Genomic DNA, 27,508 nt, shown 5'->3' on the forward strand with positions numbered 1-27,508 from the left:
CTAATGCACTGCAGCTAATAAAATAACCAGAGCAGGATCAATTCATCTCAAGCCCTCTGAAGTTGACCAGATCTCTTCCAGTCTGTATTATATGGCCTCCCATTAATGGTCCAATGCATGACTTTGTTATAATTAAAAGTTAACCACTGGATCTGTTTGTATCATCTCAAACATTTGTCATGTCTTTCAGTGATTAGAATTGACTGTAACGATATGTTCCTACACAGTGTAATTACAGATTTGTTACCACAATGGTGAATCAAAAAAGAAAAAAAAAAAAGAGAGAGAGAAAAGCTCTTATATTCTATTATATGTCATAAAATATGCTACTCTGCATAGTGCTTAATTTTTATCAAGTGTCCACAAGCCATTGTTTCATAACTTTCTTACACTTTTTTACATACACTTTATTTTTCTTTATTGAAAAGTAGAGAAGAAAGTTTAATGAACAGCTAGAATAAACTTAACCTTTATTAAAAAAAAAAAAAAAAAAGCAGCAGCGATGAGTTGAACATTATGTGACTTTTGAGAAGCCACATAATATTCAACCTTCCAGTCTGAGAAGCCCACAGACTGTTAGGATGACATCCTCTCTCATATTGCTATCGGGTAGATGATTTAGCTTCGGTTCTTAATAGCAAAAGGCCGAGCCAGATGTATTATCTTTTATTGCTATTTATAGCCAAGTCGGACTGGGTGAGCAATTTCCTTTGATATCTTCCATAAATATTTATTGTCTGAAAAATCACACAGCGCTTCAGCTATTCTATTATAAGAGATGGAACAAAGTGGAGATTTAGGACAGTCAGTATATTCAGGAAACTAAGTATACTTTTGATTAATTTCCCTTAAAGGGGTTACGGAGATATTTGATGTCTGCTGTGGAACATAAAGTATATTATCTTGGAAAACTAAGTAGTATTGACAGAAACAAAAGGGAAATCAATAGTTGAGCTTGGGAGAAAATATGTGTGCATACATTAGCATACATTGTGCTTTGTGCATGGATGCTTTCTGATTTGTACTTGTAATTGTGTGTTTCTCACAGTAATTACTTTATAATTGCTGAAAATGTTGTTGGAAGCTCCTGATCCACATTTTGCAAACCTGCAGAGTCCTCTCCTCTAATGAACCTGCCACAGCAGTGATTGCTGCTCCACGATTGCTTCCTTGCTGATTCAAGGCTATGCTGAAGCAACCCAGATAGGCTTGAGTGCCTCGCAAAGTATAACCAGATAAGGAGGGAAGACAGCAGCATTGGAAAAGAATAGAGGAGGCCTAGAGATAAAGTGAGTGTGCCTGAAATAAAGTGAAGATTACATACATGCACTGCAATGCTCAAAGAAACTGCTATCAACACATTTTGAGTTAGATAATAATTATTCATATAATGCAGTGCAGTAATTTACGGACAACAGCAGCAAAAAAGTGCAAAAATCAGACAATTTTAAATAAAATTCTGTATATTTTATCAAAAAATGTGCTTATAAAACAGATAAGCAAGTCAGAGTATTCACTATTATGTATTACTCATACAAAACTTACATTACATACATACAGTATCAAAATACACAGTCAGAAACACTAGTGCGGTAGTAACAAACTTCATCAACAGCATACAGTGAAATCACATTTGAATTTGCTCATAAAGCATTACATACAAATACAGTTAAAATGTGTGTTATGTGCCTCTAAAAGTCTCCAAGAAGACCAAGACCACCTGGTTAACCATTTGGCATAAACAAAGTCAGTTTATCAAATGCTAGTTTGCCTTTAGGAGCTGGTCCATGTGAGAGTCCCTGAGAACATGTGTCACACATCTATGCCTTCAAGAAAGTGATGAGATTATTTCTATTCCGCCTCAAGCGACGAACTGTTCCTTGATTTGTGCTTTTTTTCCCACCTGGAGCAAAAAAAAAAAAAAAAAAGTGTTTAACAGCTGATTAGTATGATAAACTAACATTTTTCTCCTCTTGGTCATAACATGATGATTGGCATGTAAATGGTTTGGAGCACATGAACCTCTTGAGTGTATGGTAATGATTCCTCAGATGCTAAGCAATTTCAAGCCTGATAATGAAATCAGTTGCACATTATTTGGGTTCCTCACAATTCCCCTCTGGCTCCCTGAAGTTCCTCCAAATTCAAACCAACAAGCGCCTCAAATTATCATCATCTTCAGTTACAAAACTCACTGTGGACGCTTTCACCACTACCATTCCCCACTCACACACCTCTAACACACACGTCCATGCAGCTCTGCCTTGAGATGAAGTTGTTGCTGCTCCCTCCGCAGCCCGAGTAGATGAACTCCTCACACATCCTGGTGGCTCTGTTGTAGTAATACCGAGGAATGGAGGCTGAGCACTTCCCTTTGTCCAGAGGATCCAGGCAGAGCACAGGAACAGCTGTAAAATAAAACACAGAGCACAATAAGCACCCACTCTCAGTAATACCACTACATTGTTTCCTTCTTCCTTGACAATAACACAAACTTCAAAACATGTACTTTTCAAATATGATTTATTCAGTGGCAGCACATCACAGTAAATACGTTTTACTAACTTTTTCGCGGACTGCAGTATTCTGTGCAAGTGGTGAGGTCTTGGAAGTTATTCCTATTTCCCTGGCAGCCGCCATAATAAAAGGGCTCACACTGCATGGTGGTCATGTTGAAGAAGTAGCGGCGAAAGAGGGCACGGCAGGGTCCCTCGTCTTTGGTAAACCTGCAGATTTGGGGAATCTCTGCATGGCAAGAGGGATGACAAGATTTGAGGTTGGGATTAGATCAAGTTGGACGGTACAAGAGTACCTTATGCATATATTCAAATACAATACATAACTACTGATTATATCACTTTAATGTTGAAGCTGACAAATCTGGTTTCACTGCTTTTTTTTCCCTGTCAGGGATCAAAAAAGTTTGTCTTAATCTGATTTTATATCACAATTTTTTGTTGATTATACTTGTATTACTAATTACAAGTGGAGTAGAAGAAAATCGAGAAAATCGGTATAAGCATATTCAAAATTGTATTTAAGTAAAGTACTTTATTAAATGCACTTAGTGCACGTTCGATCCTGCAAATAAACATTCAATAACATACAGAGATGGGCAGGGTCACCTTAATTTTAACTGTATGCTCATCAGACCGAAAACTTACTTGGGATTCTGAAACATGTTTTCTGGCACTCCTGATAACTCTTGAAGTTGTTGGCATTTCCTTGGCACCCTCCATAGTAGAAAATCTCGCACTTTTGGGTGATGGTGTTGTAGTAGTAGCGCTCAATTTCTCCTCTGCAAGGTCCCTCGTCCACTTTAAGAAGACAAGCGCCTGAAAGCAAAACTTGTTACTGAAACACGAAACCACTAGAGAAAAGCATGGTAGGTTAATTAAGATTTAATTACATCTGTTCTTCCTAAACACCGCAATGGGAATCTACAGGCCAATGGCAGCATGTCTTACCTTTTGGAACCAACGTCAGAACGTTGTAAAACGAGGAAAAAAGTGTCAGTAGCGCTAATGTGCAGAACTCCATTGTGACCCTTTTGCTCCAAAGTCTTTTCCGCTTTGCCGACCATCCCAGCCACATCCAGTTTTATAGTTGAGTGAAGTAGCATTTCTCTGGGGAAATTTTGGGGCGGGGATGTAATGACTCATTTTCATACTACAGCGAAACTGGCTTACAGTGGTGATGCATTTATTAATGACATCAGAGGCTCTTCTTTACGCTGCAATATTTGCGTAACAGTTAGTGTAACGCAGTGACTAAGGGCATATTCAGTTCAACTAAAATAACAAGGGAGAAAGTTACATTTCCTCTGCTTACAGGACAACCAATCAACTGTCTTCAGGAAGATGATGATGATGATGATGTGCAGTGATCCAGTGACCACACAATTTCTGACCAGCAGTATTGTGTAGTCTCTAAGGGACATACACTGTTGTGAAACATTAACAGATTTTACTTCTCTGATCCATCCTGCCAAGTTACCATTACACACCCGTCTGACTGGATCTGTCCCCCCAACACACACACACTTTCACTGTCTTTTGTTTTGCTTTTTTTATAGCAGCTGCCTCTGACATTCTTTCCTTTCCTTCCATTAATGTCTTGCACTGCTTTGTTCCATCTACTACTGAGGATGTTACTGGAAAACTGCCGTGCATTCATGTTTAGAATAATGATGTGTCTCCACCTTGACAGGTGGAGGCTAAATACAGATTAGCCGTCTTATCAAAGTGACCCAATACATGAGGCACCACCCTTCAACCCATTTCGGGATATGAGAAAAAACAGTGTCAAAATCACATAAATCCATGTTTAAACTGCCATATACGGTAAATACAGCTCCTTGTTTTACAATTAATTCAAAAGAACCCAAACAGACACCTGTGTGATTTACTGTCTTGTGTGATAGCATACTTCAGATACTGGCGTGATCACACAGTGGGGCCTTGTTTTAATCAGATTAGTGGATTAGGATTGTTTATGCAGATTACTTTATAACCCAGATTGAGGGAGACTAGAGGGATTCTTGAGCAGGACTTCGGGGCAGAAGGACTGCTCCCTGTAAGGATTCGTAAGTACATTTCTATATTTTCAGTTAGGTTTTATGAAGTGCACGTTCTTTCAGGATCTTGGATCTGTCATATGGTGGTAAACATTTTGCTGGAAATGCTAAATGATTCCTTTTTTGACAGAGAATGCCGGTCATCAATGTGGACGACCTGACGGACAAGGACAAGGCTGTAATGGAAGTAAACCAACTTAAAATTGAAGTGAAACTTGAGAGATGGTTGGTAAGTTGTTTTCACGTCGACGTGATGAATATGTCTGTCCCTTTGTAATTTTTAAAGATACCAGTGAATAAATTAGGTTTCCAGACTTTTATCAATGGCAAGCAATTTGTCGACTTGTTTGAATGTAATTACGCAAAGGGCAATTCATTCTACCACGCACTGTATTTAAGACTGAAATAAAGTAAAGGATTTTATAAAAAAATTATAAAATTATTTTTTATTTTATAAAAAATAAAGGATAGGACTGTCTCAGCACTCTTTATCTTATCACTTTAGACATCTAAATGCTGTGAGGAAATCAAGGAGTACATTCAGGCTGGAGTGGAGGAGGACATCCTCGTCAAAGGTATTCCAGAGGATAAGAACCCCTTCAAGGAGAAAGGTGGCTGTGTCATCTGCTAGACCGGACCTGAGGAGCTTTTTACATCTCAGATTAGCATCCCAAGGACATTTCTCCCTCCCCTAATAATACTGATTAGCAGACTGAGAAGACTAGAGGAACATAATAAAGAAAAGATTTATAAATCATCAAAAGTTTCTGTGTAAGCGATTCCCCATCTTCTGTCCAGATTTGTAGCCTTACAATTTTACACTTTGAAAAGATGCTATAAATAAGAGTTGCATTTGGCAAGGGTTATATAATGCTTCTGTCTCATGTGGTGTATATAGTCTGAGAAAATGGGCCCATGTGCTGTTTCATACACAGATACATCTGTCATTAAATGTGCTTCTTTATGACAGTCTGTCTCCATCATTCACTGTGGGAAGGTTTATGTCAGAGTAGAGAAACAGATACGTCTCCATATGTCTCCATTTGCAAACATTTAAAGTTTATCTAGCTTTTCCCGTACATTTTTATGAGATCATTAACATTTTGTAGCATACATCACAGTTAAAAACCTAAGGATCAAAGTGTGTTTAGATCAGATTTTAGATCTTCTTCTGCTTTTCTAGGTTTTATTTGATGTATTATTACTGTAGCCACCATTTAAAATTCTCCATTAAATGAAGCACATAAACCTGTATTAATATATCACATAGAAATTAGTGCATTAGATGACTAGAATAGAAAAGTGAGCTTGACTACGTTTTCTGTAAAATGACTAAATGCAGCCCTACTGATATGATCTTCTGAGACAGCTGTTTTCAATCTTATTCCCAAAAATGAAGATTGCGTATTTGGGACCCTTTATGTGACACATTGCACGTGTCAGGACTTTCCCCAGTGATTTTCCTTTCAATCATTCAAAGATTTAGTTCATTTCAGGTCTGACTAGGTAAATCCATCCAGTTTTTCACAAAATATAGTAATAATAAAGATTTGGGAAAACAACTATATAATGTATATAGAGAAAAGATAGAAGAAGATTTGTTTAATGGTGGTCTTTCCCCAAACGACGGAACCAGTCAAACATTACCAACATTTTAATTTCCCACTGTGGTCAATGTTTTATCCTGGGAGAAACTCGATCTGCTCCCCAGAGCAGGTTACAGTTGAGGTCACCGGGCGCGCATGCGCACAGAAGCAAGTCAACAGAGATGGCGCTGCGCGAAGGAACTTTTCGTGCAAAATTGCTCCTTAACAGCTGTGGTTTCTACAAATTCACCTCATTTGTCGGTGTCCGGTCGTTTTCTGAAAAGGTGTCATCTAAACCAGTCCCGTCCAGTACCCCAGAGACCACGGATGACCATTTAGTCTACACACAAGAGCACTTTGCATTGAAGGAGTCCCTCAGAAAGGTATGCAGGAAGGACTGTAGCTTTGTGGCAAGGCGGTATCAATGAAAACAAGGCGAGATATTGCTTTGTTTGGCTGGTGACCGCTGGACATTTTAATCCCCGTGTGTGTTGTCAGAAAGCAACAGTGTTTCGCTTAATGTAAGAAGCAGCGGAAAGCTAAATAGTCTAAGTGGGTGAGAGGTCAGCATGCTAGCTTGAAGTTCCCGTCAGCTGAACTATGTTATTGTCTACAGTTGCTGTCCTGTATTCACAAATACGAAATAAAATGTGTGTTGATGCATGTTTCTGCATCCTCAAATGACTGTACATACATACATTTATTTTCTGCTGCTCTAGATTATGAGAAACATGGTGAATTAGGATAGCAAGGCAGAGCGCCAGGAACACAGGCTGTACGCTGGTTTACAATAGCAAACACAGCCTTTAGCTCGAAGTGTTTTCCTACACTCCCACGTCGCACTTGATCCATCTCAGCCCTTGTCCTGCCAATTTAAGCAGCTTGTCTGGTTGTTGGACTTGGATTATCGAAAGCGATGGTTACATTTGTCAGTTCAGATATATAACATCTGGTGTTATATGCCAGGGTTCATTGTGTGACAGGTCTGGATGGGAAAATATGTTCAGAGGCTGAAATAATAATGAAAGAAATATAGGGAGGGGTCCACGTTATAAATTTGAATCAATGCTGCAACAAAAACACATTTAATATCTATTTTTTAGATTGAATATGCTGTTAGAAATGTATGATTTATTTCTAGCACAGGTTGCACGTATCTCTGATGTTAGCTGCACTCTTCAGAGAAATGCTATTGAGTGTGTGATGATCCTGTAGATTTCCCGGCACTCTTACCACAAATTTACAGCCAGGCTCATATTAAAACTATTGTTTCCTTGCTAAGACAGCTCTGTGCCCATAATATGTGGAAAAGTCTCTGACACCTGGGGGGTTTGCTAATTGGAGCCTAAGGGTAAGAGCAGTGAGATTAGATAAACACTGATGGTGGCTGGACAGCTGAGGAGGACATGGCATTCAGATGAACCTGCCTATGAAGCCAGTAGGATGAGCCAGCGTAGTTCAGCCAAAGCAGATGCAATGTTTGTTTGTATCAAAGGAATACTGGCATCTGAATTGTAATGTTGCATCTCCCTCATCTAAAAGCCAAAGATCTTCATTTGTACTCTTGACAACTGGTATTCTTCCTCTTGCCATTGATTTAGGCAGATTCAGAAATGTCCACGAGGAAAGCAGATTGTGTGATGTGGGTATAGTGGAAAGTGAATCCCACTTTTGGGCAGTGCATATTATAATTTCAAATGTCAATTTTTCAGTATATTGTTTGACAAAACCCTGAAATATTCTGGTGTGCGTTCGAAAAATTGTGATGGTTATTTAATTTGAATGTGCTGAAATGAGTCTGTTATCTTTGTCTCAGAAGGCTTGTAGATATGGCAGTATGGACTATTTCCTTTGACCCACTATTCGCTGTTTGCTTGAGCAATGGTATGTTTCAAAGGCAGCCTAAATAACCTTTAGGTGAGGGTTATGGACATTAGCAGACATAGCATAACTTAAATGCCCCTAGACCATTCAGACTCATTCAAATGCTTCATTCAACAATTTAATTCCTCTTTCAGAAATATGTTTCTTTTTCCCAAATTGTTCCACTCAAACTCAGACTGACTCACATTGTTCTGCTACAGTTGCCGATTTCTGTCGTGCAGAGCTAATGTTTTATAAGCTAAATATCTGCAGCTGCAAATTACGGTAATAAAAAAATCGAAGCAAGCATTAGTAATTAGCCTGACTCATTTTTGTGATATATATTGCTAGACAGACATTGGAGACAGAGGTTCCAAAAATAACAACAAGACTCTAATTTAAGGCAGGGAGCAAAGATGTTGCGGTAAATGGAGAGAAGCATTTTGTGTGACTAAACCTTCAAAAGGATGCCAGGAGGTTGAAAATAAACTAGCACTGGGAATAATGGGAAGGGGTGAAAAGGAAATGCAGAACAATATGTTGGCAGTACAGGAAAGGGAACTTGAGACAGCATGGTTTATTAAAAGAATTCACTGTAGGTTAGTGTGTGTTTTTAGATGATATACAAATGAGGTTATAGGAAATCCTTTAGTGGCTGTTCAAGGTCAGACGTCGCTAGACAGCGCCAGTGTTTCCACTACAAATTTTCTATTAGTGGCTGGGGAGAGCATACGGCCATGTCAGACTCCTGTCAGCTATCTGTATTATATGATGTGTGCTATTCATGTGCTCATTTGTAGATGAGACACACAAGTTCTCATGAAAAGAAATTAGTCACTTCCAGAGTCTCCCACATGTACAAGCCACTAAACAGTCCAAGGCGGGTGTGTTGATTGGAAGGTCATTAATGGGGACAGGAAGCCAAAACAGATTTTCCTAACACTTCTAGGAAGAGGTTCCTTCCTCATGTGCAGCCTTCCTTGGTTTCAGACTGGGATTTCCCGCCTCACTGCAAGGCCATTGTTGGCAGTTTCTGAGCAACACTGCTGGCCAGTTATGTGCTGCCAGTAACAAATTACCTTTTTATATTTTTGTTCTGCAAAATTGCTTGGTGTTCTTTTATCAAGTAAATAAAGGCTTTTAATATACTCTTTTTTATCTTTGCCTGAAGAACATTTCTTTTCCGCAACAAATTACCAGTCATTCACTAGAATGGGAACATCAGCAGGGCCCTCTTCGGCATCTGTTGACTCTCAGAGTTAGTTGTCTTTTGATGTCGCTACATTTAAAGTAGAAGTGAAAGAAATTGTAAATATGAGAATATATCGTCAAAAGTGATTTTGAGGCATAGTAGTTTACTGCTTTCTGTTAGTTTTAGGCTGTATGATGTGAAAGGTCCTTTTTGTAATTTATTTGTAAGTTCTCAGACTTCATGAATTTAAGTAAAAGCACCTATACCACAGTGAAAAACTAACTTTGTTACAATTAAGTAAGTACTGCATGTAAAATTTGTAAAAACATGTAAAACATTTTATTTCACAATAATTACTATATATTGCTGTTTATTACTGGATTATGATTATAGGTGCATTTATGTGTACATCTGTAAATCATCTTGCAGAGGTAAATGCAGGATAAATCTTTATTTATATATGTTTTATATGTATATACTGTATAGTTGTGTATTCTCTCATGGGGATAATTTAAGTCTTATTGATATAATAATATTATAATGTATTTATTCATTCTATTTTATCTTGTATTTATATGAATCTGGAAACTAATTAGTAACTAAAATGAAATTAAAATAAATTTAGTTAAATAAATGTCATTAAATAAAAAGCACAATATTTACCACTGAATTGTCGCAGTGGACAAGTATGAAGTGGCAGAAAGTAGAATTACAAGTACAATTATCATAAAATTGTACACTACTTGAATAAATTTAATTAGTTAGTTTCCACCACTGGTAATACTGCAGTTATTACTAGAAATAGCAGCTATAGTTTTTTATTACGGTGTACATGCTGTTGTCATGATATTAATTCATTTATATTATGATATAATCAGTTTTTTCATGTTCAAATTTGTTGCTGTTTATACCTACAAGAACTATGTGGGAATGTCTATTTGTAATCTAGTAAATTAATTACCTGAAAATACATGTATCGAAATGAACTTCATTTTTAATCAAAAGCATTGCCAGATATGCTAAAATATAAACATAATACAACCATTTAGAATATCATATACAGATATAAACGGACAACCCCCCCCCCCAAAAAAAAAAAAAAAATTCATAAATACAATAACCCTGTGATTCCTTACCCTAACGTTTGGTACGTCATGATATAGATAGGTATAGTAAACCCACATTAACACAACAGTTTGGGTTGGGCAAAGAAACTCACTTTTTTCTTTAGTATTGCAAAATATGTCGAATGCCAGGGGAAAATCACAGACAGAGACACAGCCTGGACATTTTGTATGACCTGGCAAATGTGATGTTCTTGACCCTGTCTTACTATTTGACAGCTCGGTGATGTGAAATTGTTCTGGTATGCAACACAGTAACCTTTGTGAAGAAATGGAGGGTCACTCCCTGATGACCTTTCTGTTTCCCTTTCCAGCAGCTAGTCGTCCCTCCCTTTCCCTCCTCGGGATTTGTACTTTGAACATGGATGAGTTTACTGGGACCAGTACATACCTGTTTTTACTGTTTATTCTTGTTTTTGGTGTTGTATAAGTCAGTCTTAGTTTCACTGATTCAGATCCAGGCTTGTGCCCCATATATCTGTTCAAAGTATGTCTGCTTTCTGTTTTAAAGAGAAAAAACATGCCAACCATGCCACTGTCTTCCCTGTATTCAGATGTTTCTCGGTCAGTACGTTTTTCTTGGCAGGTTGGCTGGTTTGGGTTTGTGTGTTTTGGAAGCAGAAAATGAGTGTGCATCACTTTTTGCAATTGTGGAAAAAAACCTGTGAATTCTTCTTCAGTACTTTGTTGTTTTTAGTTTGAACGGTAAAACGCAGGCCCAGTTTAAGTCACTGCTTTCACTCTCAAACATTTAACCAAAGCTACATGTAAGTATAATCAAATGGGATTTATTTTCCACAGTCCAATTTATTGCACATGGCTCATTGGACTCCTTTCATTGACTGAGGCTTGCATTTGATGTTTCCTATTTCTACTAAATACCTCTTTTGTTTTAATCATTACTCTTCATTGGCTTCACCCACCATTTAGAGTATATTGTACAAAGTAGAAAAGCACTTTTGTGTTGCAGATTGTCATGATTCTGTTCAAACCATGGTCCATTAAAAATGTTAATAGATTAAAGTCAATAACAGCAAACCAGTCACATTTATTTAGAATATTTTGGCTGACAAGTGCAGGGGCATTTTAAATTGAAAAGCATTCAGCAAAAAATGGACAAAGAACATCATAGCACATAAAGATTTATCTTTTAATTTGTTAGTTTCCTGACAAGAACAGCTCATAATAGTGTTGTCGACGTCCTGCACATTAAAGCTTCCTGCTGACCAAGTCTGCAGTGCGAGGTAGAATTGTTAAAAGATCTTGTCGGTAAATAAAAAATAAAATCCACTGCCATGAACTGTAACCCACAGACTAAATGTGCAACCTATTCTGTCTGAAGCAGTTTGAGTTCCTGCAAAAATAGGACCGTCTGAGCGTCTCAATAGATTGGTCAAGTGCTTCTCCAGCTGTTGACCACTTCCAGATACTTCAAATGACTCACAGCACCAAGGTTCACTCATTCCAAAGTCTGTTTCACAGCCGTATTGTAGCCTGCTCTTCACTCCACGTGGACCCTTTTTGGTCGTGACTCACAAAACCAGGCACCAGTGATGTACACTGATAAAGCACAATGCTGCTTGAGTTTGAATTCAATAGACAGAAAAGCTGTTCTCACTGCTGAAGAATATTATGTAAAATTCTCTTTCTCCCTTATGAATTCATTATGTTTCTTAAGGTGGAAATTAGCACAGTAGATGTATAAAAAGCCTGTTATTAAGATCAGATACTGTGTCAGCCACTTGACGTCCTCCACCTCCTAAATCATCAAAGTTATTCCTTAACCACAAATGCACATGTTTTTTTTCCCCGCTCTTAAAACATATAATATAGTCATTCTTCATTTTTACACAGTTGTATATCCCAGGCTTTGTGGCTGAATAGATGGATGGGCCGCTAACCCAAATGGAATATCATTAGTATGGGTTTCAATACCAAGCTTTATTTTCGCATGCTGTTCTAAATGTTAATTCAGAGGTTTCCACCCTGCCAGGACTAAAATGATGGGTGAAACACAGTGTCATTAAAATATTGGCATTCGAACGGTCGAATGCAAAGATGCCCAGTATCAGCACAGCACTGGCCAACCAACAGCGTCAGAAAATTAGCAGTATCATCCCTCAAAAACCCCAAACCCTCAGTGTAATTTGCACTGTGTAGTCATATTGGACAACTGCGCTACTTCTTGTTACCAGTATTGTCTCTGAATTCCCGTTATCGTCTTATTTTTAAGCATATATTTTCTGCTCAAAAATGACACAGATTGCAGTTAAGCCCTATTGTTTTTTGCCACAGCTTGTCTTATTATATGTCACAAGCCAAGTCTTGGTTATCAGCATATCAGATAACATGTCCATATAGGAAATAGCATGCCATCCGTACTGTCATTGTATTTACCAGGTGCTACATTTTTCCAGCCTGCTTTCTATTCATTGATATGTAATACCTTATCTCGCTGTCTGCAAGAGATAGATTACATAGACTTAAGAAGAGATGTGCACCGCACAGCAGGAAACCAATGTGTTGTGTGACAATCATTATATGTGGTTTATTTTTCCATTCATAATGTGTATATATCATTTTGCTGTTAGTCATGAGACAGGAGGTAGAATAGAAAGGCTGTCATTTGTTGTTAGAGTCATATTAAGGTTTGCACAGAAACATACAAACATATGCACAGTTATGCTCAAGGGAAAAAAACTGATTTTGTGAAAGCTATGACAAGGATACACATAAACAGATCTTCCCCTTGATGTTTTTGTGCTGCAGATCATCGAACAGGAGATCAACCCCCATGTTGATGAGTGGGAAGCACAAGGGCAGTTTCCAGCCCATAAAATCTTCAAGATCTTAGGCAGTGCCGGTTTTCTAGGAGTCAACAGACCAGTTGGTAAGAGTGTTTACTAACCACTGAGAGATTAGTATTTGAAAACCACGAAAAGCATGCCATTCGCTTTCATGAGCACACTTCTGGCTGATGCAGTAGCTTGTGATTGTCCAGGATTAGGTTCTACAGTTCTGTTGTTGTGGGGGTTGTCACAAAATTGCCCCATAATTATGAACGTTGGTGTTTTTCTGTCCGCTTGTAGCTTTGTTAGATCTGAAATTGACTGGCAGTTCAAGCTGGGATAGGTTTCAGATGCCGTGACAAATTTAGGATTGCCTTATTGTGAGTGATTTTTGTTTTTTTTTTTAAATCAAAGACAGCTTCTTTTAAAAAATGATGAGAGTTTAATTAATCGGGTGGGTGGTTGTGCATTATCTGGAGCTGAGAAATAGGAAAAAGGTCTGTTTGATTCAACGACACAAAAAAGAAGAAGAAAAAAAAACACAAAGGAGATAATAAGCCTGGTAGGAAACAATAATGAACATCACATGAAGTCGTTCAACTCAGCGCACCTTATTTGCTGTTGGAAACAGCGATAACATTGGTAAATCAGTAGGTTAGTATAAGAGCTATCTTTAGAAATGACTGACTAATACCTGTGGTGGACCTGGATGCTTTAAATCCTCAATGTAAATAAGCATAAAAAACAGTTAACAGTTTGCAAAATAGGTATCACTTACATAAAAGAGGCTCTGAAAGAGGGCATTTTCTTTCACAGATTTTACTTTTACTATTTGTATTTTTGAGAATTTTAGTTGACAGTCCATACAAATAGTCTATGTGATGTATGTTTCGGGACGTGCCATTTCTGTTGCTCGATGAAAAAATTCCTATGATAAATCTGCAGTATATCTGTGAATTGAATGAAATGTAAATGTTTCTTTCAAAGATACTGTTTTTAAATCAAGAATACACAGAAATAACAGTCACACTCACAGCTTAATCAGTGGTTAGAATTTGCCTGAACTAAATGATTGGATGGTCAAAATGCATCCTGCAGCAGACCAGACGTTTAGGAATCCTTCACTGAGTATGCAGTTTGACCATCTCTCCATTTCACAGCTGAATTCACTTTCCATTCATTTCTTTTTTTCCTGTTTGAAAGCCATACATTATTGTCGGTCTGGTTTAGAAATGTTCCCACTGTGATGACGGGTGCCGATGTCACAACAACATCCCACAACAGCTGTCTGCTACAGCATATCTCATTTCCAGATGTGTACCCAGCTGTGTCGTCGAGGAGGGAGAAGGACGAGTTGTCTAAAGTACAGGACCACAACATAGCTGACCTAAGTGTAACAGTTAATGCCCTATTTGTGGATTAATTTCCCTTAATAAATTCACCACTTCTCAACTTTGTCTTCATCTCGCCGTATAACATCACTGTGGTAACATTTGATGCTGAAAAGAACAAATCTGGGAACAATAATGTTAGACATTGAGCTCTGTGAAGATGACTTCACCACAGGTCTATAGGTCAAAGACGAGGGACGGTGACAGAATTAAAATGTGCAGAGTATACAAGCCTTAAGCTTTAGTTGACAGGATTAGAGAGGAGCGTTGGCAGAGAGACGCTGTATTGTCAGGTGGTGGATTACCTGCTATCATGCACAGCATAAGAAACCTGCTTAAGAGACACTGTTTGTAACATAATTTGGATAAAATTAAACCTTGTAATATGGAAATGGCTGTCAGACATGTTTTAGTATGCGATTTAGATTCATCTCATATTGTGCAGTATGTAGTATAATATCATTAATTCAAGTCTTATAATGTAAAAGCCTCTTTAAAAAGTGCTTACACGTTTTAGCAAACAATTTTATTGTATTAAAAAGGAATACAGTTGCTGTATTTGGCTATGTATTTGCTATACAATTAGCAATAACTAAAGTTCCCATGGTATTATATATCTTCAAGAAAATGTGCAGCTGGATTAACTGCAACTAAACGTGTCTTTTCATTGAAGTGCTGACTCATGAAGGAGACTGTACGAATTCTGCCCTGGGTTAATTGATTTAGAGGTTTGGATTACAGGCGTGGGAATAGGGATTTAGGAGTCCGTTCTATGGAGAAACGATTCATCAGGTAGAATGATGGGCTGATTAATCATTCTATGGTTCTGGTTTTATTTTCTCAGAAAATATTAAAAATCGCCATCTATTCATAATATAAACAAATTTTACAGGCCCTTAATCCAGTGGGAAGGGGGTTAAAATGATGACCTGAACTACAGCATTCCTGGTTCAAACCAGGCCGTGAATGTGTTCCATGTTGTTCTCCATCTCTTCCTGATTTTCATTGCTCTAGAGAGAGTTTGCCCAACCACTGAACTCAAAAATATGATCAAGATCCACGTTTAATTCCTGTTCCTAGTCATTTAATGACTTAGTGCTCCTCTGTGGGCAACAATGACTTAAAATATTGCAAGAGAGAGCACTGGGAGTGTACTCAAAAGATTTAGAACAAAGTTTTGAACATCAGATGTCCGGAACTGGCAATAAAGTTAATGCTTCTGTTTACATCTTTGGTGCCATACAGAATATCCCTTGCATTAATACACTGACAAGAACACCCAGCTCACTCACTCGACTCTTTTCTTTCCACTGTTTTTCAAAGTAAAAGGAAAGGCATTATTACCTTTCAAAACATGAGAACAGGAAGTTTTCTCAAGGCAGTCACATTTGTTCAGGGACAGGGATGTCCTTTGGCTCCCTGCCCGTTTTCCTCAGCTCTGACAGAGAGGTATCCACACTTCATGCCATGGCACTGGCCTCTTTTTCTCTTGCCTGACATACAGAACCTGACAGCCTGCAGAGTTTTCCCTTTACAACTGAATATTTTTTGATACCAATGCTTAGATGACTGACATTTTGGAGACGTGTGTCCGGGCTGTACCTTGATAAATGACTAGCTTTTCTGTTCAGAAACTTTACTTACACATTGGCTTTTAAGAATTTATTATCCTTCACATGATAATGAGGATACTTACATTGGGGTTTCAAATAACAGTGCAAGTATGCTTTTTTGGCTCTCAGTGGCTTATTTTGGCCCTTTTTCTTATGTTGTCTTGGTTTAATCATCAGCTCGCTCATGTTGCTGTGCACGTACAATGCAGAGAGAGAAAACTTCAATATGTTTCATGTGTGATATATGGAGCTCCACCGCTGAGGAACATCTGGTGTTCGGAAGAACCATATGTGCATAGGATTGACATTTGTGACAGAATTTTGTTTGTTTTTCTTCTGCTTGCTTGTTCTAGCAGACGGCCTGCTGTTTTGCTTTAAATGGGATAAACCTCGGTGCTTCCTTCATCCACATTATCCACCGCAGGGTTTCCAGTGCTCAGAGACTTATCGCTGCACAGGCGCACCTGTTTCCTCTTATTTTTGGCTCCCCACTCCCCTGTTTGCTTGTCCCATTATATATCTCCCTCTTTTATTCTGCTCTCCTTCTTTTCATCCCTGTCTCTCTCTCTCACTCTCTGACAGTGTGCCAGACAGAGCTTTCCATTATTTGACACCTAGTCTGACAGGTGATACTTTGCCGGAGTTGCAGGCCTCCATGTGATAAATTTGAAGATGATTTTTTATTGTCAGTCACTGCTAGCATCCGTCGTGCAGTGGCTGCCATACTGGATTTACTCATGGGAAAACTGCACAGAACGTTTCATAAATGAAAATTGTTATAAATTGTTACTCTTGGCTAATGACATTATAATCAAGACATGTGTCCTAGATGAGTTACTGTCAGGTTGTATTTTGTGGACTAGCATGAGATGATGATGTCTTGTTTTTATTCCTGCGAAAAATTATTCTTTGAAAAATATTGCTTCACTTTCACATTGTTTCACTTTGAAAGGATTTGGATGTTTACAACAAACGACTTGAGAAAGCAAATACCTCAGCTAGCTAATTCTATCAGTAGCAGACAGAAAATTGGCTTTTCAGAATTAAGTATATCAATATAAAAACCAAGCTATTCATTCAACAATGCTGCAGCTGATGGTGAAATGAAGAAGAAAAGAAAGGGATGTTTTAAACACAGCAATGCACAGCTCAACTCCATTAAGGACCTAAGATCTTTGTAAATGCCTCTATTGCTGGAATGGAGGAAATATACATCCATTTTTGACATTTTCAGTAAATGGGCATTTTAAGAGATTGAAATCAAGTTTGGTATACTAAGCAGAAGAGATGAGATAGCACCGAGATGACAGTGACCGTTATGTGCAACGTCTCCCTGCAGTGCCTTTTACGCGTAATTACAGATAGCACAATTAATGATAACATCCTGTAATTAATTTGAGTGCATGCTCTGGTGCCAGCGGATCAGTTCGGATTATGTATCTCTACCACTGTCATTTGTGTGTATGTGTGTGTGCAGAACCATGCAAGGCAGTGACTTTATTACAGAGCTGACAGGAAAGAGGGAAGGAAGGCAGGCACAATGGATGCAAGGCTAGTTTAAGGTGATTAGTGTAGTGCTGGCATACTTTTATCCAATCTCACACTGAAAAGCCAGTCTTTCTTGCCAGGAAGAAGGTCTGCATCTGTTAGCAAATGTGCATAAATAAGGGAAAAACTGTATTCACTGTATGTAATGTGTTCACTGTACACATCCACCCAGTGTACAGTGAACTGTCAGCAGTACTTGTGTGTTCTGTTCTGTGCAGAGTATGGAGGCTTGGGTCTTGACTACAGCTACAGCATAGCAGTGGCAGAGGAGCTGGGTAACATCCGCTGCGGAGGAATTCCCATGGCCATCGGTGTACAGACTGACATGGCTACTCCTGCACTGGCCAGGTACAATCCTACAAACGTTAAGGTTCACGAAGCAGGAAACAGTCTGATTAATCTGCTGATTTTTGTCTCAGAATGTTTGCAGCTTAGTATTTCATACCTCAAATGTTGTCTCACTATTCCCTCGAAGTCAACTCCCAACCGTTTGAGTTGGGGACACGTCTGTGTGAATGTACGTTTTGTCCGTGGGAGGCTACGCTGCCTTATCTTATCAGAGGGACAACAGCTAGTGTGTGATTCAGTGTCTGCTTTGTGTTTTTCTGTTTTTACGCCGCTACTCGAGCCACTTTTGTCAGAGCTGGAGTACATTTCCAAACTTTCGTCCAGCAGGGAAGCATTTCATTTTGAGGTGATAAAAGGTTGCCTGTACTGCTACCCTTGGCAACAACTGTTGCCCTGTTTAACCTGCCCTGCAGTTAATTATAGTGTGTTGTGTTGATGTTTGAGTTTTTCACAAAAAACCATGGCCAAACTATGGTAGATGTGTATTTATTTCAAACATTTTCTTCATTATTTGGCCCAACTCAACATTTGTCTCTTTTTTTTCCTCTCATCTTTTCTTAGCTTGTGTTTGTTTTGGTGTATTTTCATTAGTCTATCATAGACAATGATTTTAACAGCTGCACTGGTTAACAGATAGTGAGATACACTGATTGCACATCATTAAAATCCATTTTGCATTGGTACAAATACTCTAACCAGATAACCCTACACTCTTGGATTATAGTTACTCTAGAAAATACAGTCAGTTGTATGGGCCCTTATCAAAGTTACACCGTCTAGAGGGTATATGTGTTAATATATTTGGTAACTGTTTGTCTCATCCATGTCTTCTCTTATTGTGTGATATCCTCCTGTGATGAAACAGCTGCTGGTGACAAAAGACAGAAGTGAGTGAAATAGACAGAGTCTCTGGAGCTTAATTAGGGGATCTACACTGGCCTGCAATGAGTTCTAAGTACGAGGAAAACAGCAATAAAAACGGGGGGCATACGGGGAGCTTCGGGATAAGTCTCTCTCCTCTGCCCCACTGGAATAGTAATCGCCTCAAACATGACAGTGTTGTTTTAAAACACAAGCTACTGCTCGGTCGTGCCACAGTTGCACTGAACAATTAATGAGTTTTGCAGAACTTTTTGATATAGTAAGTTACTGAACATCTATATTTAAAGGAAATCAATAAGCAATGGTCTTGGATTCAAACAACTGTGTCAAATAGCAATTCCTAATCTGTTTTCTTTGCATTTGGGTGTCTGTGTCTGCAGGTTTGGTTCAGCTAAGCTAAAGGCAGAGTTTCTGGTTCCCTCTATTACGGGGGACAAAGTGGCCTGTCTTGGTGTTAGTGAAGTGGGAGCAGGTTCTGATGTCTCAAGTACGTCTCTTCATCATCGTCTGGTCATTTATTCTCATTTGATATCACTTTTAGTTCGTGCAGGGCCAATTTTAATCTACTGGTGTGGCAAAAATGATTGAGAAGTCAGACATGCAACAGTTTTACAGTCAATTTGGCAAAGATATTCTCTCAGGAGAAGAGAATGGCGTGTTGAAAGCAACACAACTTATATTGGCTTAAGTTCACTGACAGATTTCACCGCTTTCTGGCTTCTTTTTGTCAAGATTATTATGTTTGACATCTAGACTAATACATCAGCCTCTGATTAAAGTGTTTCAATTTAAGGGCCAAAGTTGTATTTCTTTGTTTATTCATGCGTCGAAACTTTTAATTTAACCCACTTCCCTCTCCATCCATTCACATACTCCACCACACGCCCATTCAGGTATCAAGACAAAGGCAGTGAAGGACGGGGATGAATATGTTATCAATGGAGGAAAGATGTGGACCACCAGCGGTACCCAGGCGGATTGGATGTGTCTCCTCGCCAACACCAGTGACGGTCCTCCACACAAGAACAAATCTCTCATCTGTTTGCCCATGAACCTGCCGGGTACGAGTTATTTTGGGGATCATTTTCTGTTTTAATTAACATTCATCATCTGGGATTTACTGCAGTATTTCTACATAATTGGCCTGAACCCAAAAACATCCTCTCTACGGGATTTCTGAATCCATTGTAGCAGTAGAATTTGTTATTATAAGCATGTTTTTGGCAAGATAGATAATGACGTTTATTTCCTGTGTGTTCCACTGAAGGAGTGCACATTGCCCGTAAGATTGATAAACTCGGCATGTGGTCATCAGACACGGCTGAAGTTTTCTTTGACGATGTTCGTGTGTCATGCAAGAACGTCATCGGCCAGGAAGGCATGGGCTTCACCTATCAGATGCTTCAGTTCCAGGAAGAGAGGCTCTGGGCAGTGGCCAATAGTGAGTTAGCCTTTCTTAATGTTTTTCTCTCTCGCAGCCACATTCAGTCATTAGATGTCATCTCACCAGCGTTTTTCCCACATATCATCCCCCTGCTACAGATTTCACTGTAAGCTGTACAGTTTGTGGTATCACTGTATCATTTCCATTTTAGTTTCTAAAAATTAGGGAGTTCAGGTCACGTAGTTCAAGCCATTAATCCTCTCTAAAGTTTTTCATTTTAAGTGCCAAGTGTGAGCCAGTATTTTCTTTGGTAGAACTTTGGTAGAACCATTTAAGACAGTGTAAACACGCAGTGTGAACTTTGGCCATCATAAATCATTACTATTGCCATTAAAGAAAAAGGTGACAACTTGCATAAGCCCAATTAGAAAACAGCAGTAGGATTAATGTCACATCTCTATCCATCTTAATGCCTCCAGTCATCACCACGATGGATAATGTCATACAGGAAACCATCCAGTACACGCGGCAGAGGAAGATCTTCCAGCAGCCCGTCCTCCACCACCAGGCAGTTCACTTCAGGTTGGCTGAGCTGCAGACGGAGGTCGAGCTGCTCCGTTCTCTCCTCTACCGTGCTACAGGTGGGGTCACTTTATAGACAGAAATCACATCATAAAATTAAAGATTAATGTCAGCTTTGCAGTGTTGGCTACATCTGAAAGACTTTTCCCTCTCAGTGTCTCCCAGGTTTGTCTGTCTAAATCAGATTTATTTTTAATATATATATAGCTTTGTTTTCTTCGTAAAATACACAAGACATTGCATACACAAAATACTCTTAAAATCTAGATCTGGACTAGTAAAATAATGACAAATTAATGCGTGCAGCTAACACAGATAAAATTCAGTAACAAAAGGCACAATTGACTCAGCTCTGGAAGAGTGATGTGAATGCCAAACTGGCCTTGAGTGGAAAGTTTCTCTGTGTGAAATGCAGCAGATTGGGTTAAAAGACAAAGAGGGCAAAGCAGGCTAGATAATAGTGATGACTTAACAGTGAACAGTGGCTTTGGACAGAACAGTAATTGTTAGCTTCAGCTTTAGCATCAAAACTGCTTTCTACTGGATTGCCAAAGCAACACAAGGAAGAATTTAATGGATGAGTTTCCTGAACCTGATTTTCATTCCATGTTTTAGGCATATTTTAGTTTCAATTATGTTTTACTCAGGGGGTATTTTATTTTTAAGCTGTATTTCACAGGCATTCAAGAACCATGTTAACATTTCTGTCTTCCCATGAGATTCTATTAGTTAATGTTTCTGTGTTTCCTTCTCAAAAAACTAAAATAAATTAGTGATGGTATGAAGCAATTTGGGGTTGAGTGTCTTGCTGAAAGGCACTTTTATATGCAGAGAGGAGGGGGCAGTTGTTCAAACTCTCTGCTTCATGGTCAACTCGTTCTGCCAACCTGCTGTTTTTTGTGTACTGGCAGAGCTTCAGAACCCACATGCTTGGCCACCTGAAACACTGGCATGTACACAGCTCTTCCAAAATACAAGTGCTTTACATTGCAGTGTTCAGAATATATGGGAGCATCTGTCTGGCAGGTGTCTGCGTGTCTTGTGATTTTCTCGTTGTGTTTATAACCACTCCGCTGGCTAGCAGCTTTGAATGAATTCATTTAGCTGGTAACAGTTCAAGCATAATTTGCTTTCCCAGAAATAGATCAAAGCTTTTGCATCTGCTTGGCACAGATAGATACACACACACACACACACACACACACACACACTTTACACACTGTAAAACCTTGGGAAAAAACATGAATCAGGGTCAGTCACAGGTGACTCTGAAACTGAACCACATTTGTTTATTGTTTCAGTTTCCCTTCTACATTCTTTATTATTCCTTTTTATCCAGTGAGGCTTTTCATTCTTCCCATGTCTCTAATTTTGTACCTTTGTTCCTGTTCCTTTTCCCTGCAGCATTGTACATTAAAGGTAATGATGTCACCAAGCTAGCATCCATGGCCAAATTAAAGGGCGGTCGCCTGGCCAGGGAAATCAGTGACAGCTGTCTCCAGTTTTGGGGAGGAATGGGCTTCACCAGTGATGTGATGGTCAGCAGATTTTACAGGTGAGACTGGACAGAGAAATGACACAAGTCAAGTATGTTTTCAGATCTGGTTTTAAAACAACTTTCTTGTTTGTTATATGAACAACATAGCACCGTGATTTTCAGTTATTTTCACCCTTGTTTACTTCTCCTGTTCAGTAATCGTAGTAACAACAATAATAATTTCTGAATGCAAAACCAGACATGGCAGCACCAGGAACTGCCACAGGTTGCTAGCCAACTACTGTTACATTTGGCAGCCAATTGTGTTCACCTTTGTGAAGGTGTAATGTTTCTATGGTAACAGCGACCTCACCAGTTGGAGCTTGCTAAAACTCAAGGTCAATGTATTTAGAAGGATGTTAAACACGTTTCCTTAATTGCACAATTGGAATCAAATTTATTGATGGCTTCTACAGAAACACAGCATATGACAAAGTAATTCTTGAAGACTCATTTGTTTATTCAGTGTATTCAAATTCTGTAAGCCCTTATTTTACACTGTACTGACATCTACTGATGGGGCAAAAAAAATGTAACACGATGTACAATGTTGCTTCCATTGAGAGAAGAAATAATTTGTTTAAGTAGAAGTTAACAGAAACTAAACTCCAGCTGGTATCGGTTGTCTTCTCCACAGGGATTCCAGGTTAATGTCGATCGGTGGAGGGGCTGATGAGGTCATGCTGGGAATCATCTCCAAGTACATGGACATGCTGCCCAAGAAGTGACATCATCAACACCTCTGATAATGTGCTAATCAAAGTTGTTCAACACAGATTACCTAAGTGCAGAGTTTAAACTCTAGACTTATACAAGGAAGTTGGATTGTTTTGCATTTTGTCTATGATTCTTTTAATTATACAGTATGCAGTCAGAAAGAAAATTCTGATTAAACACACATAATCATGAAGCTCCTCTTTTCTTGTTTTTCATGACCTTACAAATGTGAATTTTATTATGTAATTTGTTGTTTAAACATTGATCATCCTATAAGGACTAAACCTATTTTTTTAGAACAGCAAAATAATGCATAAAATTACTGTTGTGGAAAATAAATATCCAGCAAAACTTTGTGTCATTGAGAAATTCATTAAAAAAACAGTTCATTTATAATGTTTTCAACACTAGCACACACATGTGATGGCCAGTTTACAGCATAAAATTTGTTTATTTACATTAAAAATATTTTTTACAACAAAGTTGAAACAATAACGCACACACTGCTATTCATTTTTATGTGGAAGCCAAATGCTGTAAAATCAATTCATTCTTCATAACAATTGACAAGGTTATTAGTTTCAGGTATTACTCTTTAAATTAATCACTTGGGCTCCATCAACAGGTTTGCCATTTCATCAGTGTTTATCATACAACGCGTGCACTACTGCCTTAAAGTGATATCACACAGTAGTATTTCCTACAGTCTTTACATCTATGTCTCATCTTCTCGATCCACATATCAAGCACATACATATGCTGGCAGTGTCTACTTCAAATGACCATGAGTCCCACTTCACGCAGTCATTCATCATCTCAGACACTGTTTTATATGTTGGGACTTCATTAAATAGCATCACTTTCCATGACTCAAATTTAGGGTCATTCCATGAAATTCTCAGACACAAGGGCACCTGTAAAACTGAGACCTTGCCTTTCCTCATCAACATTATGTTGGTCTAGTTGTGAAATTCATCAGCATGGCACAGACTGGAAAGGAAGATGTTGAGTTAAGGGACCAAGTCCAACTTGGTCCTTCTCCTATCACCTCAACTTTATGAACCAGTACAGGATGAAGAAGACGAAAAAACAGAAGAGCAGCATGTAGCACAACAGTTTTGTCTGACTGCCTCTGGACAGTTGCTTGACTCTGCCGATGGTGGCACCAAGCAGGCCGCCTGTTGAGTCAAAGTCTGTGTCCTAGTGTTGGAGAAAGGGATCAAAAGTTTAAAGTCCAGGCAGGGCAGCAGGTACACACACAGATCCAAGTAAATGTTATATTTGATGGTGGTGGAAAGTAACCAAATATATTTATTCAGCTACTGTGCTTTAATTCAGTCCTGAGGCACTTGATAGTAATACTGTAGTACATTTCACAGGAAATTACTGCACCTTTTACTCCACATTTCAATTGTCACAGTAATCATTTTACTTATACATTGACCAGCCTCTAAAATACAATTATGCTCAACCATTAAACAATACAGCTGTTAAAAGATGCACCTTCTCTATCAGCTGCAGCATTAATATGCTGCTTACATGTGACTGAATCAATAAACAAGTAATTTGTTAAATAATAACAGAACAAATAATAAGTCCTTTTACTATTCTTTACTTCTTCTTTTACTTGTAAGGGGTAGTGGGTTAGGAAGAGGAAAAAGAAGAAAAAAAGTGAAACTCACCATTTCATCCAGCATTTTATTCTGGTGTCTGACTTCCGTTCCAATATCGATAGACAGCTGTAAGTATCATGAATTAACATATGAGTATTCCGCGTTTGAGTATGACACAATAAAACAATCAGTTTACAATATTTTAGATCTAAAAAGTTTTTTCAATTACATATTAAACTCTTAAAACAACCATACCGATTTTCAAAGGGGACAGACATACAACAGAGATGTCGTCTCAACGCTGGTGTGCAGACTTTTCTACACCGTCATTCAATAACAGAAACATTTAACGAGTACATTTCATTAATAGTTCAATTCATCAGTTCAGTTAAAAGTTACGCACACTTTTCAAAGCGCTGACTTTAGCTCTCAGTCCTTCCTGTAGGTGTTCGTTTTCCTCTTCATACACACTATATCCACTTGATACATAATTCCCAGAGCCTCCTTCACCTTCATTAAACGACAAAGACATTTAATACATCGTTAGTTGGCTATTTTAATCACGTAATGTGACGTTTAAGTCTAAGGGTTTATATAAAAAAATGGGCATGAAATACACAAGAACGAGCATTCATTGATATTTTGTTAACAACATTAGCTAACGTTAGCTAGCTAACTAGCAAGAAAGCTAAAAAAGATTTTAAAAATCAGGATGGACATTTGTGCCTTACCCAGACCGGCGCGCCTCATCTTGAATCACTACAGGTAGCACTGTCCGGTGGTGCACGTACCCTGCAAGAACACAAAGTCAGACCAAATAAGCTAGAAATTACAGCTATCGGTTCTGGAGTAACTGTAGGACGTCTGTGTACGTTAGCAATGCCACGACATCATACGGTGGCCGACGAGGCCAATCTTTCCTGATGTAACCAGATGTACAAAAAGCGATGAATATATGCAGCATTTAAAACACGGATAGTAATACTGTTTGGACGGTGTGCGTTATTTCCACAATTATACTCAGTATTATTTATATGACAAATATTCGTTTAAATTAAGTGTATGTAATGTATGCCTATGGGGAAATCTATTTAATAGAAATGTAACTAACACTGAAATAACAACAGATATATTTAATGACTTTAAAAATGCTCAGTGCCATGGTGAACTATTATACTTTGTGAGTTATAGGAGCAATCTCGCAAGTTGTCACAAGAGTCCTGTTTATTTATTTATTTATTTATTGTGCTGCTGAACTTCTGATGGAAAGGCAAAAGAACTACGCTATGTTTGTTTGTTTGTTTTCAATAAAATAAATATGCAATTTCTTCATATTGAGGAGAGAATATCTATCCATCCATTTTCTATACCACACACAACCACACACTCTCACACCTAGGGGCATTGTAGAGTAACCAGTCAACCTAATGTGCATGTTTTTGGTATTGTGGGAGGAAGCCGGAGTACCCGGAGAAAACCCACGCAGGCACAGGGAGAACATGCAAACTCCACATAGAAGGGCCCAGACCAGGATTCGAACCTGGAACCCTCTTGCTATGAGGCGACAGTGCTAACCACTGCACCACCGTGCTGCCCTGAGGAGAGAATATTCAAATTTAAATCTGAATTATGTAATTATATTTTGGTGTCATCCCTTTCTTTTATGTGTAGTCTAAATGTGCAAGGTTATGCACAATCGATTGTCTGTGCTTATTCAAGCTTTTGACAGCTGCTCCCTTTAACATAAAAATCACCAAATTAAGGCAGACTATTTATGGTCCAATACACAATTCACACATAAAATAAATCTAATAATCAAGACAGAGCCATGAAATTAAGATGAAAAGCGTTAATCATGTATTCTTACACTCATCTTTGAAACAAAGTAAATCCCAGCGACAGACATCAATGGGTTAATTTCCCTTTGGTGGGAGAAACACATTATTATAAGGAGAAAATTGCTATGATGTTCCTTTTAGACACAAGCAGATTGTTTCCTTTGAACACTTTGAAATGTGACCACTGTGAAATGGAGACAAATATCCTCTGTGGATTTAATAATGGTGCTCACTGACACATCCATCTGTGGTCTATCAGATAGAAAACAGTTTCTCAATATTTCCAAAATCCTAGAGGTGCTGTTTAGCAGTGATTAGCTTTCCTTATCCCCTCATACATCATCCCTCACCTACCCTTGTGCCAATATTGCAAGAGACAGCTAATACGATATAAGATATTAAAATGGCTTTCATTTCAAAATGATGTTAATTTATTCCAATCCAATACCTTATAAATAAATACAACTTTAAACTCTTATCTGCCATAATGCATTTTAATGCCCCAATACTCATCTTTTTATGTATCACCAAAAGGCTTTGCTGTATGCATGACCTTGACATGAGTGTCAGAGAAACAGAGGATATTGATTGAACTGTGTGTGCATCTCAGTCTCTATGGATCTGAGAGGACTGGGTTTTCAGATGGGTCTTTAGAGAAGAGAAAGGTATTTGAAAGTCTGCAGAAGGGTCTTAATCCTCACTGAATCTCTGTGGATCCAGAACACCCTTGGTGCAATGATCAACACACACACCTTGGCATTAATGTGCACATACACACATATACCATAGCAGTTGTGTGTACACCACATGCTGTGTTGCGGCAAGCTTATTTCCATCCCTTGAGATATTCTATAAATAGTATACCCAAAGAGTTTTGAAAGACTGTTTGAGATATCTGCTATTTTCTGCAGCGGACAGATATTTT

At 38.4% G+C, this 27,508-nt stretch overlaps 4 protein-coding genes across 4 annotated transcripts; 2 read left to right on the forward strand and 2 right to left on the reverse strand.

The window, feature by feature from the left end:
* Nucleotides 1-1,507: 1,507 nt before the first annotated feature.
* On the reverse strand, nt 1,508-3,598 carry tfpi2 (tissue factor pathway inhibitor 2). The gene is given in 6 exon segments (XM_046418457.1): nt 1,508-1,903; nt 2,235-2,408; nt 2,566-2,745; nt 3,165-3,335; nt 3,468-3,559; nt 3,561-3,598. Coding segments are annotated over 6 exon segments (723 nt in total). The 5' UTR covers nt 3,584-3,598; the 3' UTR covers nt 1,508-1,820.
* Nucleotides 3,599-4,044: 446 nt separating this feature from the next.
* On the forward strand, nt 4,045-5,566 carry gngt1 (guanine nucleotide binding protein (G protein), gamma transducing activity polypeptide 1). Its single transcript, XM_046418458.1, has 3 exons — nt 4,045-4,585; nt 4,707-4,805; nt 5,082-5,566. Exons 2-3 carry the CDS (start codon nt 4,710-4,712, stop codon nt 5,205-5,207), a joined length of 222 nt encoding a protein of 73 aa, XP_046274414.1. The 5' UTR covers nt 4,045-4,585; nt 4,707-4,709; the 3' UTR covers nt 5,208-5,566.
* A 740-nt stretch (nt 5,567-6,306) lies between these two features.
* Nucleotides 6,307-23,628, forward strand: zgc:85777 (uncharacterized protein LOC405871 homolog). The gene is made up of 9 exons (XM_046417767.1): nt 6,307-6,545; nt 13,111-13,231; nt 17,901-18,030; nt 19,293-19,399; nt 19,806-19,973; nt 20,180-20,353; nt 20,776-20,937; nt 22,283-22,433; nt 23,053-23,628. Exons 1-9 carry the CDS (start codon nt 6,345-6,347, stop codon nt 23,141-23,143), a joined length of 1,305 nt encoding a protein of 434 aa, XP_046273723.1. The 5' UTR covers nt 6,307-6,344; the 3' UTR covers nt 23,144-23,628.
* On the reverse strand, nt 22,855-25,667 carry bet1 (Bet1 golgi vesicular membrane trafficking protein). The gene is made up of 4 exons (XM_046417768.1): nt 25,477-25,667; nt 25,149-25,255; nt 24,815-24,871; nt 22,855-24,332 (listed from the first exon to the last, which is right to left on the reverse strand). The coding sequence occupies exons 1-4, from the start codon at nt 25,493-25,495 to the stop codon at nt 24,177-24,179; spliced, it is 339 nt and encodes a 112-aa protein (XP_046273724.1). The 5' UTR covers nt 25,496-25,667; the 3' UTR covers nt 22,855-24,176.
* Between the last annotated feature and the right edge of the window lie 1,841 nt (nt 25,668-27,508).

Source organism: Scatophagus argus, chromosome 17 (assembly GCF_020382885.2).
Source record: "Scatophagus argus isolate fScaArg1 chromosome 17, fScaArg1.pri, whole genome shotgun sequence".
NCBI classification, from domain to species: Eukaryota; Metazoa; Chordata; class Actinopteri; family Scatophagidae; genus Scatophagus; species Scatophagus argus.

Bases quoted from the DNA above. Each gene is read 5' to 3' on its own strand.
- gngt1 (XM_046418458.1), top strand. From the start codon at position 4,710: ATGCCGGTCATCAATGTGGACGACCTGACGGACAAGGACAAGGCTGTA. The intron at 4,806-5,081 runs GTAAGTTGTTTT...TTATCACTTTAG, and splicing joins TGAAACTTGAGAGATGGTTG to ACATCTAAATGCTGTGAGGA.
- zgc:85777 (XM_046417767.1), top strand. From the start codon at position 6,345: ATGGCGCTGCGCGAAGGAACTTTTCGTGCAAAATTGCTCCTTAACAGC. The intron at 18,031-19,292 runs GTACAATCCTAC...CTGTGTCTGCAG, and splicing joins GCTACTCCTGCACTGGCCAG to GTTTGGTTCAGCTAAGCTAA. The intron at 20,938-22,282 runs GTGGGGTCACTT...TTTTCCCTGCAG, and splicing joins TCTCCTCTACCGTGCTACAG to CATTGTACATTAAAGGTAAT.
- bet1 (XM_046417768.1), bottom strand. The intron at 24,872-25,148 runs GTGCGTAACTTT...TGATACTTACAG, and splicing joins AAGTCAGCGCTTTGAAAAGT to CTGTCTATCGATATTGGAAC. The intron at 24,333-24,814 runs GTGAGTTTCACT...CTCCAACACTAG, and splicing joins ATAAAATGCTGGATGAAATG to GACACAGACTTTGACTCAAC.